The sequence below is a fragment of the Macaca nemestrina genome, chromosome 6 (genome assembly GCF_043159975.1).
Source record: "Macaca nemestrina isolate mMacNem1 chromosome 6, mMacNem.hap1, whole genome shotgun sequence".
Taxonomy (NCBI): domain Eukaryota; kingdom Metazoa; phylum Chordata; class Mammalia; order Primates; family Cercopithecidae; genus Macaca; species Macaca nemestrina.
Genome location: NC_092130.1, coordinates 86,953,680 through 86,969,236, shown reverse-complemented (window position 1 = coordinate 86,969,236; position 15,557 = coordinate 86,953,680). Strand labels below are relative to the sequence as shown.

Sequence of the window (15,557 nt, the reverse complement as noted above, 5' to 3'; positions counted from 1 at the left end):
CCCTCCCCCTATTCCCTACCCTCAAGTAAGCCCCAGAGTCTGTTAATCCCGTCTTTGTGTCTGTGTGTTCTCAGTGTTTAGCTCCCACTTATATGTGAGAACATGCAGTATTTGGTTTTCTGTTCCTGCATTAGTCTGCTTAGGATAATGGTCTCCAGCTCCATCCACATCCCTGCAAAAGACATGATCTTATTCTTTTTTATGGCTATGTAGTATTCTGTAGAGTAATTATGTCACATTTTCTTTATGCAGTCTACCATTGATGGGCATTTAGGTTGATTCCGTATCTTTAACTATTGTGAATAGTGCTGCAATGGAGATACATGTGCATATGTCTTTATTGTAGAATGATTTCTATTCCTTTGGGTATAAACCCAGTAATGGGATTGCTGAACTGAATGGTAATTCTATTTTAAGTTCTTTGAGAAATTGCTACACTGCTTTCCACAAGGGCTGAACTAATTTATTTGCCCACCAGCAGTGTATAAGCATTCCCTTTTCTTCATAATCTTGCCAGCACGTTATTTTTTGACTTTTTATTAATAGTCACTCTGACTGGTGTGAGATGCTATCTCATTGTGGCTTTGACTTGCATTTCTCTAATATTTAGTGATATTGAGCTTTTTTTCATATGTTTGTTGATCATGTATATGTCTTTGAAAAGTGTCTATTTATGTCCTTTGCCCACTTTTGAATGGGGTTGTTTGCTTTTTGCTTGTTGATTTGTTTAAGTTCCTTATAGATGGTGGATATTAGACCTTTGTCGGATGCATTCTGTAGGTTGTCTGTTTACTCTGATGATAGTTTCTTTTGCTGTGCAGAAGCTCTTTTGTTTAATTAGATCCCATTTGTCATTTTTTGTTTTTGTTTCAATTGCTTTTGCATCTTCATCGTGAAATCTTTGCCAAGGCCTAGGTCCTGGATGGTATTTCCTAGGTTATTTTCCAGGATTTTTGTAGTTTTAGGTTTTACATTTAAGTCTTTAATTAATCTTGAATTGATTTTTGTATATGGTCTAAGGAAGGAGTCTAGTTTCAATCTTTTGCATATGGCTTGCCTGTTATCTTAGCATCATTTATTGAATAGGGAATTCTTTACTCATTGCTTGTTTTTGAGAACTTTGAAGATTAGATGGTTGTAGCTCTGTGGCATTATTTCTAGGCTAACTATTCTGTTCCACTGGTCTATGGGTCTGTTTTTGTACCATACCATGCTGTTTTGGTCACAGTAACCTTGTAGTATAACTTGAAGTCAGGTAACATGATACTTCCAGCTTTGTTCTTTTTGTTTAGGATTGCCTTTGCTACTCGGGCTCTTTTTTGGTTCCACATTAATTTTAAAATAAGTAATTCAGTGAAGAACATTATTGGTAGTTTGATAGGAATAGTATTGAATGTGTAAATTACTTTGGGCAGTAGGGCCATTTTAACAATATTGATTATTCCTATCCATGAGCATGGAATATTTCCATTTGCTTTTTTTCATCTCTGATTTCTTTGAGCAGTACTTTGTATTGTAATTCCTGTTGTAGAGATGTTTCACCTTCCTGGTTAGCTGTATTCCTAGGTATTTTATTCTTTTATTTATTATTATTTTTTTTTAAGACAGAATCTCACGCTGTCGCCCAGGCTGGAGTGCAGTGGCGCGACCTCGGCTCACTGCAAGCTCCGCCTCCCAGGCTCACGCCATTCTCTTGCCTCAGCCTTCCGAGTAGCTGGGACTATGGTGCCAGTCACCACGCCCGGCTAATTTCTTGTATTTTTAGTAAAGACAGCTTTTCACCGTATTAGCCAGGATGGTCTCAATCTCCTGAGCTCATGATCCGCCTGCCTCGGCCTCCCAAAGTGCTGGCATTACAGGTGTGAGCCTCTGCGCCCGGCCAATATTTTATTCTTTTTGTGGCTATTACAACAGACATTTTAAACATACGGAGCTTAAATAACCTGACTTTCACCCAAATTTGGAAAATGAAGAGAATGAATATGCATATAGATACTTTTTTACTTCAGATTTTCCAGCAAATATTCTTATAATACCTACATGTCTATTAATCAAACATCACATAAGAATACCTAACCTGTGCTCATCTGTCAGGAGCTGACTTTTTCTCTGCATTCTTATTCTTCATTTGTTTATTAATTAATTCAACACACACTACTTAGAGCCTGCTCTGTGGCCAAGGGCTGTTCTAGGTACTGAAGACACCACCAGGATAAGGCAAACAAGGTGCTATTCTTATGGAGTTTACATTCTACCACAGAGGGTAAAATTAAAAGACAATAAATAAACAGAAACAAATATTTCAGTTAACAATAACTCAAGAAAACAAAGTAGAGTAGAATGCTAGGGTAGCCTGGAGGGTCCCTTTAGACGGTTGAAATAGACAAGTCTCCTCAGGAGGTAACATTTGTCTCAGATGGACAAGATGGCACCAGCCATGTGAAGAGCTGAGGGAACTGCAAATACCAAGACCCTGAAGCGGGAAAGCGTTTAGAGAATCCAAAGAACTTAAAGAAAGAATTCTATTTAGAGCATCATGAGTCGGAAGGAGGTGTTTTGAGATGAGGCCAGACAGTGAGTGAAGAACACATCTTTGCCAAGGACTCAGGCAGCTGCTTCAAGATTTGTTCTGCCTTTGGAGTCAGCCCAGAACCAGCCTGTGGAACAAAGGCCAGAACTGACTCAGATATAGACATTGTTGTGACTCTACAGATCTCCTCTTTCATGTGTCTGAGCTGCCCCTGAAGTCTTTATCCCCTGGGTCTTTATTACCTGAGTGGTTCACTTGGCTTTTTGACCTTCATTCTTGCTCATTTTCTGTTTGTCTTCCAGACCTGTGGGCCTGTTGCCTGGTTTCTGATCTGATACTTTTTCTGATCCTCACTATTGGTTTAGGCCTAGAGTCCACATAACCTGGGTGTTCTGAGTGTTCGATCTTACAACAACTTCCTACTAATCCTTAATGGACTTTATAGTTTCCTTACCTGACTAGACACCAAAACCGCTGCTGTGTTACTACTTTTTTGAATATGTACAGTGGTGCCTCTGTGTCTGTGGGGTCTGCATCCATGAATTCAGTCAACCTCAGATAGAAAATATTTGGGGAAAAAAGTTCCACTGGGTTCCAAAAAGCAAAACTTGAATTTGTTGCATGCTGAGTATTACATTGCATCCACACAAATGCAGTGATATGTGAGAATTGCATTAGGTATTGAAAGTAATCTAGAGATGATTTAAAGTACATGGGCAGATATGCATAGGTTATTTGCAAATATGACAGCATTTTATATCAGGGACTTGGCATCTGCAGAATTTAGTATCTGAGGGGGTCTTGGGACCAATCCCTAATGAATACTGAGGAATGACTGTATTGTGTTATCAGCTTTCAAAAACACTTCCAAATACTTTAGCACTTTTGACCGTGTCAACAATCTCCATGAAGCAGCTTTACAATTATTATTATTTTATTTTAAAGATAAGGAAATCTAAAGTCAAAGGTAAGTGCCTGAGAACCCAGGAATCCTGCTTTCTAGTCTCCATCTTATTTAGGGGGTGAGGGAGGTCTAGTGCACTCTAGGCATATGGGGAGACTAATTCCACAGATGGCCTGCTTATTATATGAACGTTGAAGACAAGGCACAAATGAATTTAAGGTGAACAGAAAGGATTCTTTTCCCTTCTCTTCAACTTTTTTCATACTTGTATATTTCAGTTCACTTTTCTTTGTAATATTATGTCCTCAGACATCATTCACAGCCCCATACATACACTAGAACATAGTATAGAGATAGACTAATACAAATATATTACCAATGAAAGGAGCAAAAAGGGAACAAGTGACTCATTTAATTGGTGAATTTGGGAGGAAAAAACTGAGCATATTCAGCTGAACTGCTCTGAATTCTTTCCTTTGGCTCCACCTAACCCCAAATACCATAGTGTTCAGGTGTTGGATAGCATATATAACTCATTTTAAAAGCTCAAAGTTCTATGGTCTAATTTTCAAGTATGTATCTTTCAGATAACCATGTTGTCAACAGTTAAATGTACTCTTAAAAAAATCAGCATTTTCAGATAAGTTCAAACAAGAGAGACAAGAGGGTGTCATCGAGAAACTAACAATTTCCTTACCGGTTCAATATTAAACAAAACTCATAAATAATATTCTTAAAATAAATGGGAGAGTGATAGAAAAGATTGAAAACCCTCAGGTGTCTTTAATCCTTCTAAGGTGGATCAGTTAAGTTCATCATAGCTCGTGTGTGGTAGCTTTGCAGTAGAATGATTTTCATACCATTCTTTAAAAATCTAAGGTTCTTATTAAGATGAGATTCTAGCTGTTTCTATTAAAAAATCATGACCCTTTTCCAACAGAACTGTTTTGACCTGTTATTTCTGGCTAAATTTGTACGAGTTCTTTTCTCCCACCCACTCCTGCACAGATCTCAAGAAAATACACTTTAATAGCTAGTGATCCAAAGTCCTTAGACAAAAACAAAAATATGCAATTCAGCGTAAAACACAAATTCACTTAGAGGTGAATATTATAAAAAGCAAATGCAGTAAGTTTTGAAGGATGTGTTGTCCCTAGAGGACCATTTAGTGGATTGGAAGCAGCAATTCATGACTGAAAATAAATTTAGTAAAATATAATACAGTTAATCTATATAAACTCAAAACTTTCCAAATAGAAAAATAATTACTTATCTTTCCTAGTTTGTTTCCAGACAGACATTTAATATTGTATAAACATCATGTCACTATAGATTCAACAGAGGATCTGGTCTCTCCTCCACCAACCCCCCTCCTCTCACCTCTCCAGATATCTCTGGGACAGTATAGGTGAACCTCTGGGGACTTGTGTAAGAATAGGGTACATCTGTCTCTACTAAAAAATACAAAAAAAAAAAAAAACTAGCCAGGCGAGGTGGCGGGCACCTATACTCCCAGCTACTCGGGAGGCTGAGGCAGGGGAATGGCATAAACTCGGGAGGCGGAGCTTGCAGTGAGCTGAGATCCGGCCACTGCACTCCAGCCTGGGCAACAGAGCGAGACTCCGTCTCAGCAAAAAAAAAAAAAAAAAAAAAAGAATTGGGTACATCTGGACTGCTGCCAGCCAGGTGGTAAGCTTGCTGGGGAAAGGCTCTGGCCTTGATCATTAAGCTTCTGTGTTGTTGAACTTTGTCTATGATGGGTGGGTGAGCTTAATTCAGCGGTGAAATATTATAAATACCATTGCAACCTCACATCTAAGCTATAGCTTTTATTGGCAGTAAAGCTGCCTCTATAACTTCCTTCTGGGAAATACTGCAATCTCTCTCTTAGGATATTTTCTTATATTCATCCAGATTTCTCAAGAATGATTTGACAATTCTACTATGTTATTGTCATTATTTTCTTTCAAAAAAAAGATACTCAATATTTTTGCAAAAAGACATGGAAATACATTCTATGTCACAAAGATCATATAGATGATAAGTCTCAAACTTAGCTATAAGCACACAGATGACTCAAACAATAAAAGGAATATCATAAAATATATCTTATTTGAAAATGTATTATACTTGATTAAAAATCCAAATTTTTAAAGTTTACACCTTATAGTTTTTACTGAAACTTTAAGTATTTTTTTAAAAACCATGTTAATTGATCCAAAACAAAATGTTCATACTTTTGTGCAAAATAAATTACATGTTGTTTCCTAGGCTGAAATCACATTATCATTTCATTGGATTATACTGGTGTGTGTGTGTGTGTGTGTGTGTGTGTGTGTGTGTGTGTGTGTATCTTTGTATAAAATAATATGCTACTGTGGCTATATTAAGACGGTGCCAACATAACTGGCTGAAAAGTGAAAAATTCAATCATGACAGTTTTACTCACATGTTTTCCTGATTAGACTAGTTGATTTGGCTTGGCATTTTATATGCATTCATTAAGTTGTTGTAAACAAAGGTGTAATATTATAATGACTTTCAAGTCAATAACTTTTGGTCTTTACAATAGTGAACTATTAAATATACACAGTCAAAAATATTTAAAATTCAGACTAAAATCCACTAATTTCATCTCTGAAATTAATGTTACTGCCTTTTACAAATTTTCACTATAGAGAATGGTATTTAGAGAGTATACTCCTATCATTAGTCATACTTTTAAAAGACGGGAGGCTGGAAAGGAAGAAAATAAAAGAGATTCCACTGCTGATAAAATGTTTTCACTTTTCCCAAAAATACACTAGTAATATCTGTGTATGTGTATGCACACACACATACACACACACAACCTTGTCCCTCAAGTAGACCCCCCAACATCCGAATTTTATTACCTGTTTTTGAGTAGCACGCTGAAGGTAATCTTATCCAGTCCCCGATAATTTGGCAGCAACTTTGCCCAGTTCCACTTCCATTTTGTGGTGGCTGACTGTTGATAAATGAGAAGACACTATTGTTAGTTATTAATCAGTGTTAATATGATCAGTAAATTAAAGCTCCAGCTGTGATAGACTAACTAAGAAGGAGGGGGGTCCAGAACAAGGACTTAGACAGATAACATCAATCATGTCCACAGAAGAAGGTTTTTATTCCAATAAGATAGCAATTAATGTATAAATCCATTTGGGGATGTAGTCATTATTTATAAAAATATAAATCAATTTCTTGAGTCGTTATTCTTCCAAGTGTTAATGGCATTTCCCCAACAAGTTTCTCTGAGAAGGAGACTGTTTGAAAAGCAAAGAAAAATAATTGGGAACTTTTTCAAACATCGTATCAATTTATTGTTTGATTTTCTTTCCAGCAACCAAAAGTTTGATTAAAAAACAAACTTGGAAGTGCTAAGAATCAAATTATAAGATACGGCCTAATTAGAGTATGATATTAATGTTATCTTTTTGGTTAAGAAAATGCTTTAAAGGGAAGATGATGAGGATCTGTAAGTGTAAATTATATAAATGATTCTTCTCATTAATAGAAATTTCGCAACAGACTATGGAGAAAAGTTACTGTGAAAAATAATCTCATAATTCAGAACTCAATAAAATATGCCATTTATTTAAATGAAGCAGGGAAAATTTAACGGCTATAATAATTATTTATGGTTTGGAGCAATCTAATTTACAACACAGAAAAGCAGCCAATAAACTCAAACTTAGTATATTTAAAGTATTATAAATGCTTATGCTCCTTAGGATGAAATAGTTTTGAAAACAGGAGTCCAGACTGACGTTTAAAATCCAACAAGAGCTATCCCCTGTCACCTGCTGATTAATTGAGCACTACAATCCTGTCATAGAGCAGCAGAGTTCTGCGCTGGGTTGTCAGCATTTGAAGGTCTTACTCTACTACAGTATTGATGAGTGTAGACTAGAGCTGTAACAGTCATGGTAAAAATATTATCTGCATGCTGAATTAGGTCATTGTTTTAATTCTTATTTTCATCAGAGCTCTAGGTCAAGCAATCCTTCTCTTCTGCCCTGTTAGTTCAAATTGCCTGTCAAGAGGTTTCTGGGAAAAGCCACCAGAAGAATGAACAAAGCAAAAGCAACTTTCGATTTCAAATACTTCGGCAGAAAGATGCTCTTTTCAGTGTAACTACTGAAACATGCAGCTTAGATAATGGCATAATCTGACATTTAAAAATGTGTGGTGTTTCCCATATTGACTTTATTCCAAATAGCCTGGCTTTAAGATTATTAACAAATTCGTTTGAAATTTGGGAATGTGTCTATGGTTATAAAAAGCAAATTTACCCCATACCACTTAAAGTAGGAGCTCAGTGCTCTATTTATAATTAATTTTAACTATTTTCTAATTTGCCTGATACATTCATAAAGGTTGCAAGGTATTTTGTGAGTGTGTGTTTTGGGGGATGGGGGTGACAAGGGAGGAAGGGAATGTTACAAAATGCCTGGTTCTTCAGCCCTCTGTAGACACAGCCTAACAGATGTTCCCTCTGCCCATGGTAAACTGATCAGCCAAAAGTTAAGTTTTACAGACCAAACAGATGAATCAGTTTGACAAATAGAAAAAAGGTTAAATAACTTTTAAAAGTCAATTTGTACAGACCATGTAAGTAAGAACAAGGCCTTTTGCTTCCTAGCAAAAAAAGCTTATGAGTAAATATTCAAACACAAAGCAATTTTTTCTTAGTTGAGTAAAGAAACCACACATTTAAATTAAATTTACCATTTAATTTCCACATACCTGATCTAGCATGTTTTCACTAAACGCCTTATACACATGGAAAGGGTTAAAGGCAGAAGGCTGATCTTCTGTACTCCTCAAGGTCGCCTTTAAAGGTCGGATGGGTAATGGCTTTTCCTCTGAACTATTCATAGAAAACAGCTGTTCTTTTAAATATTCCTTCAAAGAAAAGAAATTACAAGTTGTGACGGTGAGAAGCAGACATTCTCTGTAAAAATAAACTGATCAATATCCAAATTTATCCTTTCAGCACATTTGCTAGATTACAGTGTATTACTTGCCTCAGGGAAGAATACATTTTCAGAAGATACATAGTGGAGTACCAATCAGCATTGCAATAAACCCATCAAAAACAGGTTTACCTAATGTGTAGTATAGATTAGGAAACCATTGACCAAACTCTTACAGAATGAATATATGTTTGATATATCAGACCTTTTTAACAGGCATTGTCTTGCCACCGGTTCACATATTAACGTGTCTGGTTACCAAAACTTAACTCAGCTGCATAATTATTCACAGTACAAGGTTGCTCATCCATTCATTAAGTGTAGTTGTTAACTACTCCAGGCTCAGCAGAGCATTGAGTACTCTGATATTTTACTGCAAGCAGTCTCATTCAACACGGAATTAATTATAATGCAAGCTCCTAAACTCTATTTCCATCCCATGGAGTGAAAAATATCAAGGTTTGAGAGAAACTCAAAATATGTCATCATAAGCCCCCAACTGCCAGTGCAGGCCTGGGCAAAAAAAGCCAATCTACAACATTATCCCTCATTTTCCACCAATAAATAAATAAGGTGAACAATCCTAATGTATTTTATGGAACTTTTTCTGGAAGATGACAAATTAAAATGACCAAAAGTCCCCATCAACTAATAAATGCTTACTATTAATAAATAAGTCATCTAATAGATTTTTTAAAATATAAATGTTCTTGTGATGTTTCACGTATCACAAGGTAATTTTTTTTCTTTGAGGTTAGGGTTAGGATGAAGTTCAGAATGTTAGAGCCAAAAAGGTATTCAGATATCATTTAGAAAACCTGTGCTACTCAAAGTCTGGGGCACTGGATCAGCTGAGTTAAGCCTCGCCTGGGAGCTTGTTAGAAAAGCAGACTCTTGGACCCTATTGAATCAGAACTTGCCTGTTAATGAGCATTCCTGGCTGGACGCAGTGATTCACACCTGTAATCCCAGCACTTTGGGAGACCGAGGCGGGCAGATCACCTGAGGTTGGGAGTTCCAGACCAGCCTGGCCAACATGGTGAAACCCCATCTCTAATAAAAATACAAAAATTAGCTGAGTGTGGTGCTGCCCGCCTGTAATCCCAGCTACTCAGGAGGCTGAGGCAGGGGAATCACTTGAACACGGGAGGCAGAGGTTATAGTGAGCCAAGATTGCGCCATTGCACTCCAGTCTGGGTGACAGGGTGAGACTACATCTCAAAACAAACAAACCAACCAACCTTAAAGGCTTATTGCCTGTGTTTTTGTAATAGTTACAAGGCAACGGTCTCTCTTTGCTTCTAGCCTCACCTAGCATTATGCCTCTTACCTTGCAGTGCCGTGCTTCATTCAGCCCAGTAAACCACCAGATACTATAACAGTAAATATACTCAGTTGTAACAAGAGAAATCATAACACTGAGCAAAATGTGGTGGTACCCCAGTGTAATCTCATGGTATCCTGTTCAGAACCACTATCTCAGAGTTATAGGAGCTCTATGAGGGAAGTACAGCCTTTGACTTTCCAGAGTATAACCAGATAACTGATGGCCAATAAATAGCCAATTCAATTTTGGATGATCTCGCTTATTGGTGATTGTTGAGCTTTTTAATATTATGTACCTTTTAAAAATAGGACAATTCTATCAGTTTGGCAATTCAGACCAGCTTTACCATCCTCAGAGCTATTGTAACACTGTTTAACTAAGGATATGGGGGTAACCACACTGCAACATCTGTTCCTCAGTAGTCACCACAATTACTTTGGCCAATCAGAATGGCCAGGTGGACATACCCAATGAGGAGCATCACTTTGCAATAGAGGTCTTTCAGTTTGCCAAGGTGAGGGGTTCCTGAGTTTCCCAGATAGAAACCCTAAGCAAGCTATGAGGGATCACTGACAAGAGTGAATAGGCTGTGTTACTTTGTAACAATTACAAACTGAGCTCTGGTGCCTTAAGGACAGGGTCATATCTCATAGCTACAAATTTCTTACATCCTTCTGAGGCCATTGTTATATCACCTGTTTATTGACTGTTTGATTAGTTCTGTGAAATCCAGGAAACAAGGTATACTTGAAGTAACTTTCAGATAGCTAATGGTGGGCAAAACATTTATATAATCAAGTTGTAACATGCTATTGTCGAATTTAATTTATTCCTTGAAAATGTATGGTTATAAAGGCCTATGTTATATAGATAAAACTAAAACACTATATATTCACATTATACAATTTTTACTATTCCAAAAATTATATTCATGTATTTGCAAATATAAACACAATTAGATGCCACAATCTAATTCAGACACATATGATCAAATTCAAAACCTGATTAAGTTAGAGAACTTTGTTTCAATAGCTGAGATAACGTGCTATTTACATTTTCACTAAAACAGCCAAAAACATGCAAAGTCAGAGGGCAAGGGGATAGAAAGGCATAACATTGGTTCAACCAGCGTCTGTGTATTAATGAATTTTCCTCGGTTCATCTGGTTGCTTCCGAATATAGTTCAATATTCTTCTTAAGTTTTTTGATTAAATAAGAAATCTCCAACTTCACCAACACAAGCATGATATCTGCAGGAAAAGAGCTAAGTACCTCTTCTGAAAATTCATTGTACAAATACCAGATTTTAACATCAGTCTAACAGTCACAAACACACAATTCCCAAACTACACCTCTAGTGTCTACAATTCAGAACTGAACTGAGTTTATGAGCCGTGTTATTGTTTAAACCATATAAATAAAATCTACATTGTTTCAGTGAAGCTTTTTCTGTACAAATGCAGAACAGCCGGGGCTGAATAGATTCTATTAATAATGCAATATTGAGTTTGGTATTGACTTTAAGAAGTATTATCACCTCCTTGACTAACCCTTAGCTGCCAGCAGACGCTGCCTCAGGCCAGTACACACCTAATTGCTCGGTAAAAAGGCCGTTTCCCTACCTCATTGAGCTGCATGATGTGATAAATTTGCCTCAGGTACTCGCTGCCACCTGGTTTGTGGCAGAGATCCAGGACCATTGTGTTTATTTTCTGCTCAGTCAGTTCAAGAGCAATATCTCCTTCTTGTAAGGACGTGCTTTTCTCTATTGTCATAAATGCACTAAATACAAAGAAAGCATATACATATCAGTAGTGAAGAATTGTAAAGATGGAGAGTAATCATGGAGATGGAGTGTGGAGAGTTGATGTAAATCTCAGATTCAAAGCATCCATAAAGACTTCCCTGAAATAGGTAAGCCTTCCCAAACCGCTGCTGCTCACATAAACAGCACCTTAGAATTAAGCACCTGAAAGCATTTTCAAAAATTGAATCGTTTCTTCTAAAACATGTCTTTACTGCATTTATACTCCTATCTATAAAACATTTTCCCATTACTGCAATTGTTGAGATTGCTATAGTCATGAGATGAAAACAAAACATTTCTTTTTAAGAACATGTAAGAAATAATTTGTATTTTCTCTTTGTGGATAAAAAGTATCTTTGATGCCTGAAATAGCTTTGGTATTTTGTCTTTTGTAGAGTCCTCTTTACACCTGTTGTAAAACACATTGAAGACTAATTAAAGTGTCAAAAGGGGGAGCCTATTATGCTAAATATAGGCTGGGTGCTTCGTGGCAGTGTGCTTACCAGTGGGTATTTTACATTGGCCTTTGACACTTGTTGCCTTTTAAAAATATGTGCCCCACTCCTGTTTCTTTCTGTAACAGATACTTAGCAAAAGTCACTATCCTGATTATTCTTCCAGAAAAAGAGTCTACTATCACCACACCAGGAATGTGCAAGATATAGTTCTAAAACATTTCTTTTAGAAGGATCTATATACATATTGTTGATTTTGAACATTATTTACACAGTAATAATGGATGACAAAAAGAATTTAAACATTTCAAACTATACCAGTGCAAAAAATTTTGATATTCAATGTACACATATATTCCACAAGAATTTTCTTGTTGTTATTGGGATCATGCTACACTTTGCAATGTAAGTATTCTTAAAACTCATGGTTTTCCACTGTTTCCAAGACTAAATAAAATTTACTGTGGCGTAATAAGCTGTATACTGCAGTTCATTACTGAGATTTTGCCATGATTATAAAATTAGTTCTGCTAAGAGTCAGTGCAGCTGACCTGAAGACGGAACCAAATGACACCCAGCTGCTGGACATTAAGTTTGATATTGCTTCCACATGTAGCTTCAAAACATCCTTCTCAAAAACGGGAGGAACTTTAAGATCATATAGCCTTGCTAAAAAATAAAGAAAATCCTACTTTGACTTAGAGATATTCATTAGCTAGAGTAAATTTTTTTTTTAAAGACCTTTTTACAAGAAAATAAGTTTGCAGGTATGTTTTTGAAACTGCATACAGGTTGCAAAAAAAAATTTCTTGTCAGGTTTTGTAGAGGCTGACATTGAAAAAGTTGAGGCCCTCTGACAAAGGAGTATCTCAGTGTCAGCTCCTGAATTGTATCCTTTCCTGTCCATCACTGTGCAGGTGAAGCAAATGATTGGATTCAGTCAATGCTATGATTAATGAGTTCCTCTCCGGATTTGGGACTGCCTATCAATCATGTCATTAGGGAGAATGTGCCCTGAAAGAGGCAGACCTTAGCCAAGGAATAACTGCATTAATCTTAATCTGTATATGCACCCAGCCAGCCAAGTCAGGGTCACCATGATGAAAAACAATAATCTTCAACTCGACAAATTACTTTGCAAAGACAGACATTTCTTTACTTTTTGTGCGGTGTGTTCTCCAGAATCTAAGTTGACTGTTTACAGCTTGAGTGTTACTACAAAGTGAAGGTTATTTTAATGAATAGTAATGCTTTCAGGCAGTATGCAAGACAGGCGACACTTACAGCTGCCACCTTTTCCACTGCAGTTACTTTCACCATTTCCATAAAATCAAAGTTAAATCTGGATGCAAGTCAAAGGAATCTAGCTAAATGGTATCATGTAGTTTCAGATAATCTTCATAAGTAATTAAGATTTAATTGATCTTAACAGAAGAACCATTTTAGTTTAAATGCTTACATACTCATATATTTTTTAAAATTACGGTAGAACCAAGGCAACCCTCTACCTAATACAGACATCATGTTTTGAAATACATTTTTCCTCACAGTGTATATCTATGAGTAAAATGACCACCAATTAGTGAGAAATACTTAGAGGTGGAAGTGCACTTGTATAACATAATCAATTTGAAATCAAAGTCAAGAAGAACACTCTTTTTTTTTTTTTTTTTTTTTTTTTTTTTTTGCGACAGAGTTTCACTTTTGTTGCCCAGGCTGGAGTGCAAAGGCGCAAAATCAGCTCACTGCAACCTCCGCCTCCCGGGTTCAAGCAATTTTCCTGTCTCAGCCTCCCGAGTAGCTGGGATTACAGGTGCCCACCACCACACCCAGCTACTTTTTTGTGTGTGTGTATTTTTTGTAGAGATGGGGTTTCATCATATTGGTCAGGCTGGTCTCGAACTCCTGACCTCAGGTGATCTGCCTGCCTTAGCCTCCCAAAGTGCTGGGATTACAGGTGTGAGCCACCGTGCCCAGCCAAGAAACACTCTTATACTGCCCAAACTCTGTAAGAGATTGTTGTCTAAAGTGAGTTAAGTCAAATTTAACTCTTTTTCAAATAAATGCAATACATAACTTTAAAACTGCACTTTGTATATTGATATCATTTGAGAAATTGAGAAAGATGTATTGTGCTAATTACATAATTACTCAGAAACTTTGAGGGCTGTACTGCGTTTTTTAAGTCGGCAATTGTTCATTTTTTTATGCATCTTGTATGAGAGGTAAATAATCTTTTGGCTCATTGTTAATCAGCAAAATATTAGCTAGGCAACTCCCACTATAGGAGATACCAGATGTGTTGGGGCTGTTTATAAAACTTAAATTGAAATCAGCTTTTAAGGAAAAAATTTAGCTTATAGATTCTTGTATGTACCCCTACATGTATTACCTAGACATTGCTTTAAATGGATCTTATTTGATATAGGGGCTACTAAATCAGCAGTATCATAAATTTAACTTTGTCACTATAATCAGATATACTTTTTACTTGTGTTTTTCCTCTCCCCTTTATAACCACTGCCATGGATAATGACATCAGGCCTTAATGTTTTAGTCATTGGATTAAAGCCTGTAAATTAGTATTGAATGCAAACAGAAAGATTAAGACGGTCACTGTCAATGTTACTAAGCATTTGCCTGAATGCTATTGTAATTCCTACCCATGGGACACTCCAGAAGTACATTTCTAGAGGTCAGTGTGATGAGACCAGGAAAATCATGATTACCTACTTTTCCCCATTTGGATTAACATAAAGTCTTATAGATTAACATAGACAAGTAAACATTATTAATTACCTTAATACTAACCAGTGAAGGCAATGTATTTTAATAGAGTTTATACATAGTAAATGCCTATCAGTTCCAAGCTTGATGCTAAGAACTCCATGAATGTTATTTAGTTTTTCAAAACAATTCTGTCAGTGTAGTATCATCATTGAAACTGAGGCTTTGAGAGATTCAATAACTTGCACAAGATGACCCATTTACAAGGGATTTGTACTTGCCCATCTGATTCCAAAGCCTGATCTCTTTATCATTACCATGTACTAGTAAGAGTAACCATATATCAAGTGACTTTTCGTCATTTTGGGCAGAAAGTTATATTAGTATCTGCTAGCAACATGAATTTTTTTTAAAGAATGAGGGACAGCGTGTGTGGGTGTTTTTAAAATGGGCTGACAGTGATCTATAGACCATATGAGCTGGAATTCCTTTATCAATACCATGCAATTCTATACCTGAAGACTAATTTAAAGACAGGAGGACTCTATGTACATATTTAAATTCATCAGGGACCCTTAAACATCTTTGCAGTATCACAAATCACTTAGCTCTTAGTGACAAACCCATGAGAAGGCTGACATTTTCATACAGAAACAGCTGGGTGTGTTTATAGCTGGAGTGTGATATGCCCTAGTTGCCCTCTGGGATTCTTACATTACCAGATGAAAAATGTGTACCTTTTTGACAATCAGGTACACAGAAAGCAATAAAAAGCCTTTTATATCCATTAATTCCTTCTTAATTTAA

The 15,557-nt window shown here is 36.5% G+C and overlaps 1 protein-coding gene across 21 annotated transcripts in view; it reads right to left on the bottom strand.

The window, feature by feature from the left end:
* Positions 1–15,557, bottom strand: part of LOC105491963 (KIAA0825 ortholog) — a 473,971-nt gene that overhangs the window by 234,437 nt on the left and 223,977 nt on the right. For all 21 annotated transcript variants that reach the window (XR_011624178.1, XM_071097811.1, XM_011758773.3 and 18 more), the window contains 3 exons: positions 11,384–11,543; positions 8,205–8,363; positions 6,329–6,423 (listed from right to left, as the gene is read on the bottom strand). Coding sequence is in view for 20 of the 21 variants with exons in the window: in XM_071097811.1 (XP_070953912.1) it covers positions 6,329–6,423; positions 8,205–8,363; positions 11,384–11,543 (414 nt within the window). In the remaining variant the exon portion in view is untranslated. The remainder of the gene's footprint in view (positions 1–6,328; positions 6,424–8,204; positions 8,364–11,383; positions 11,544–15,557) is intronic.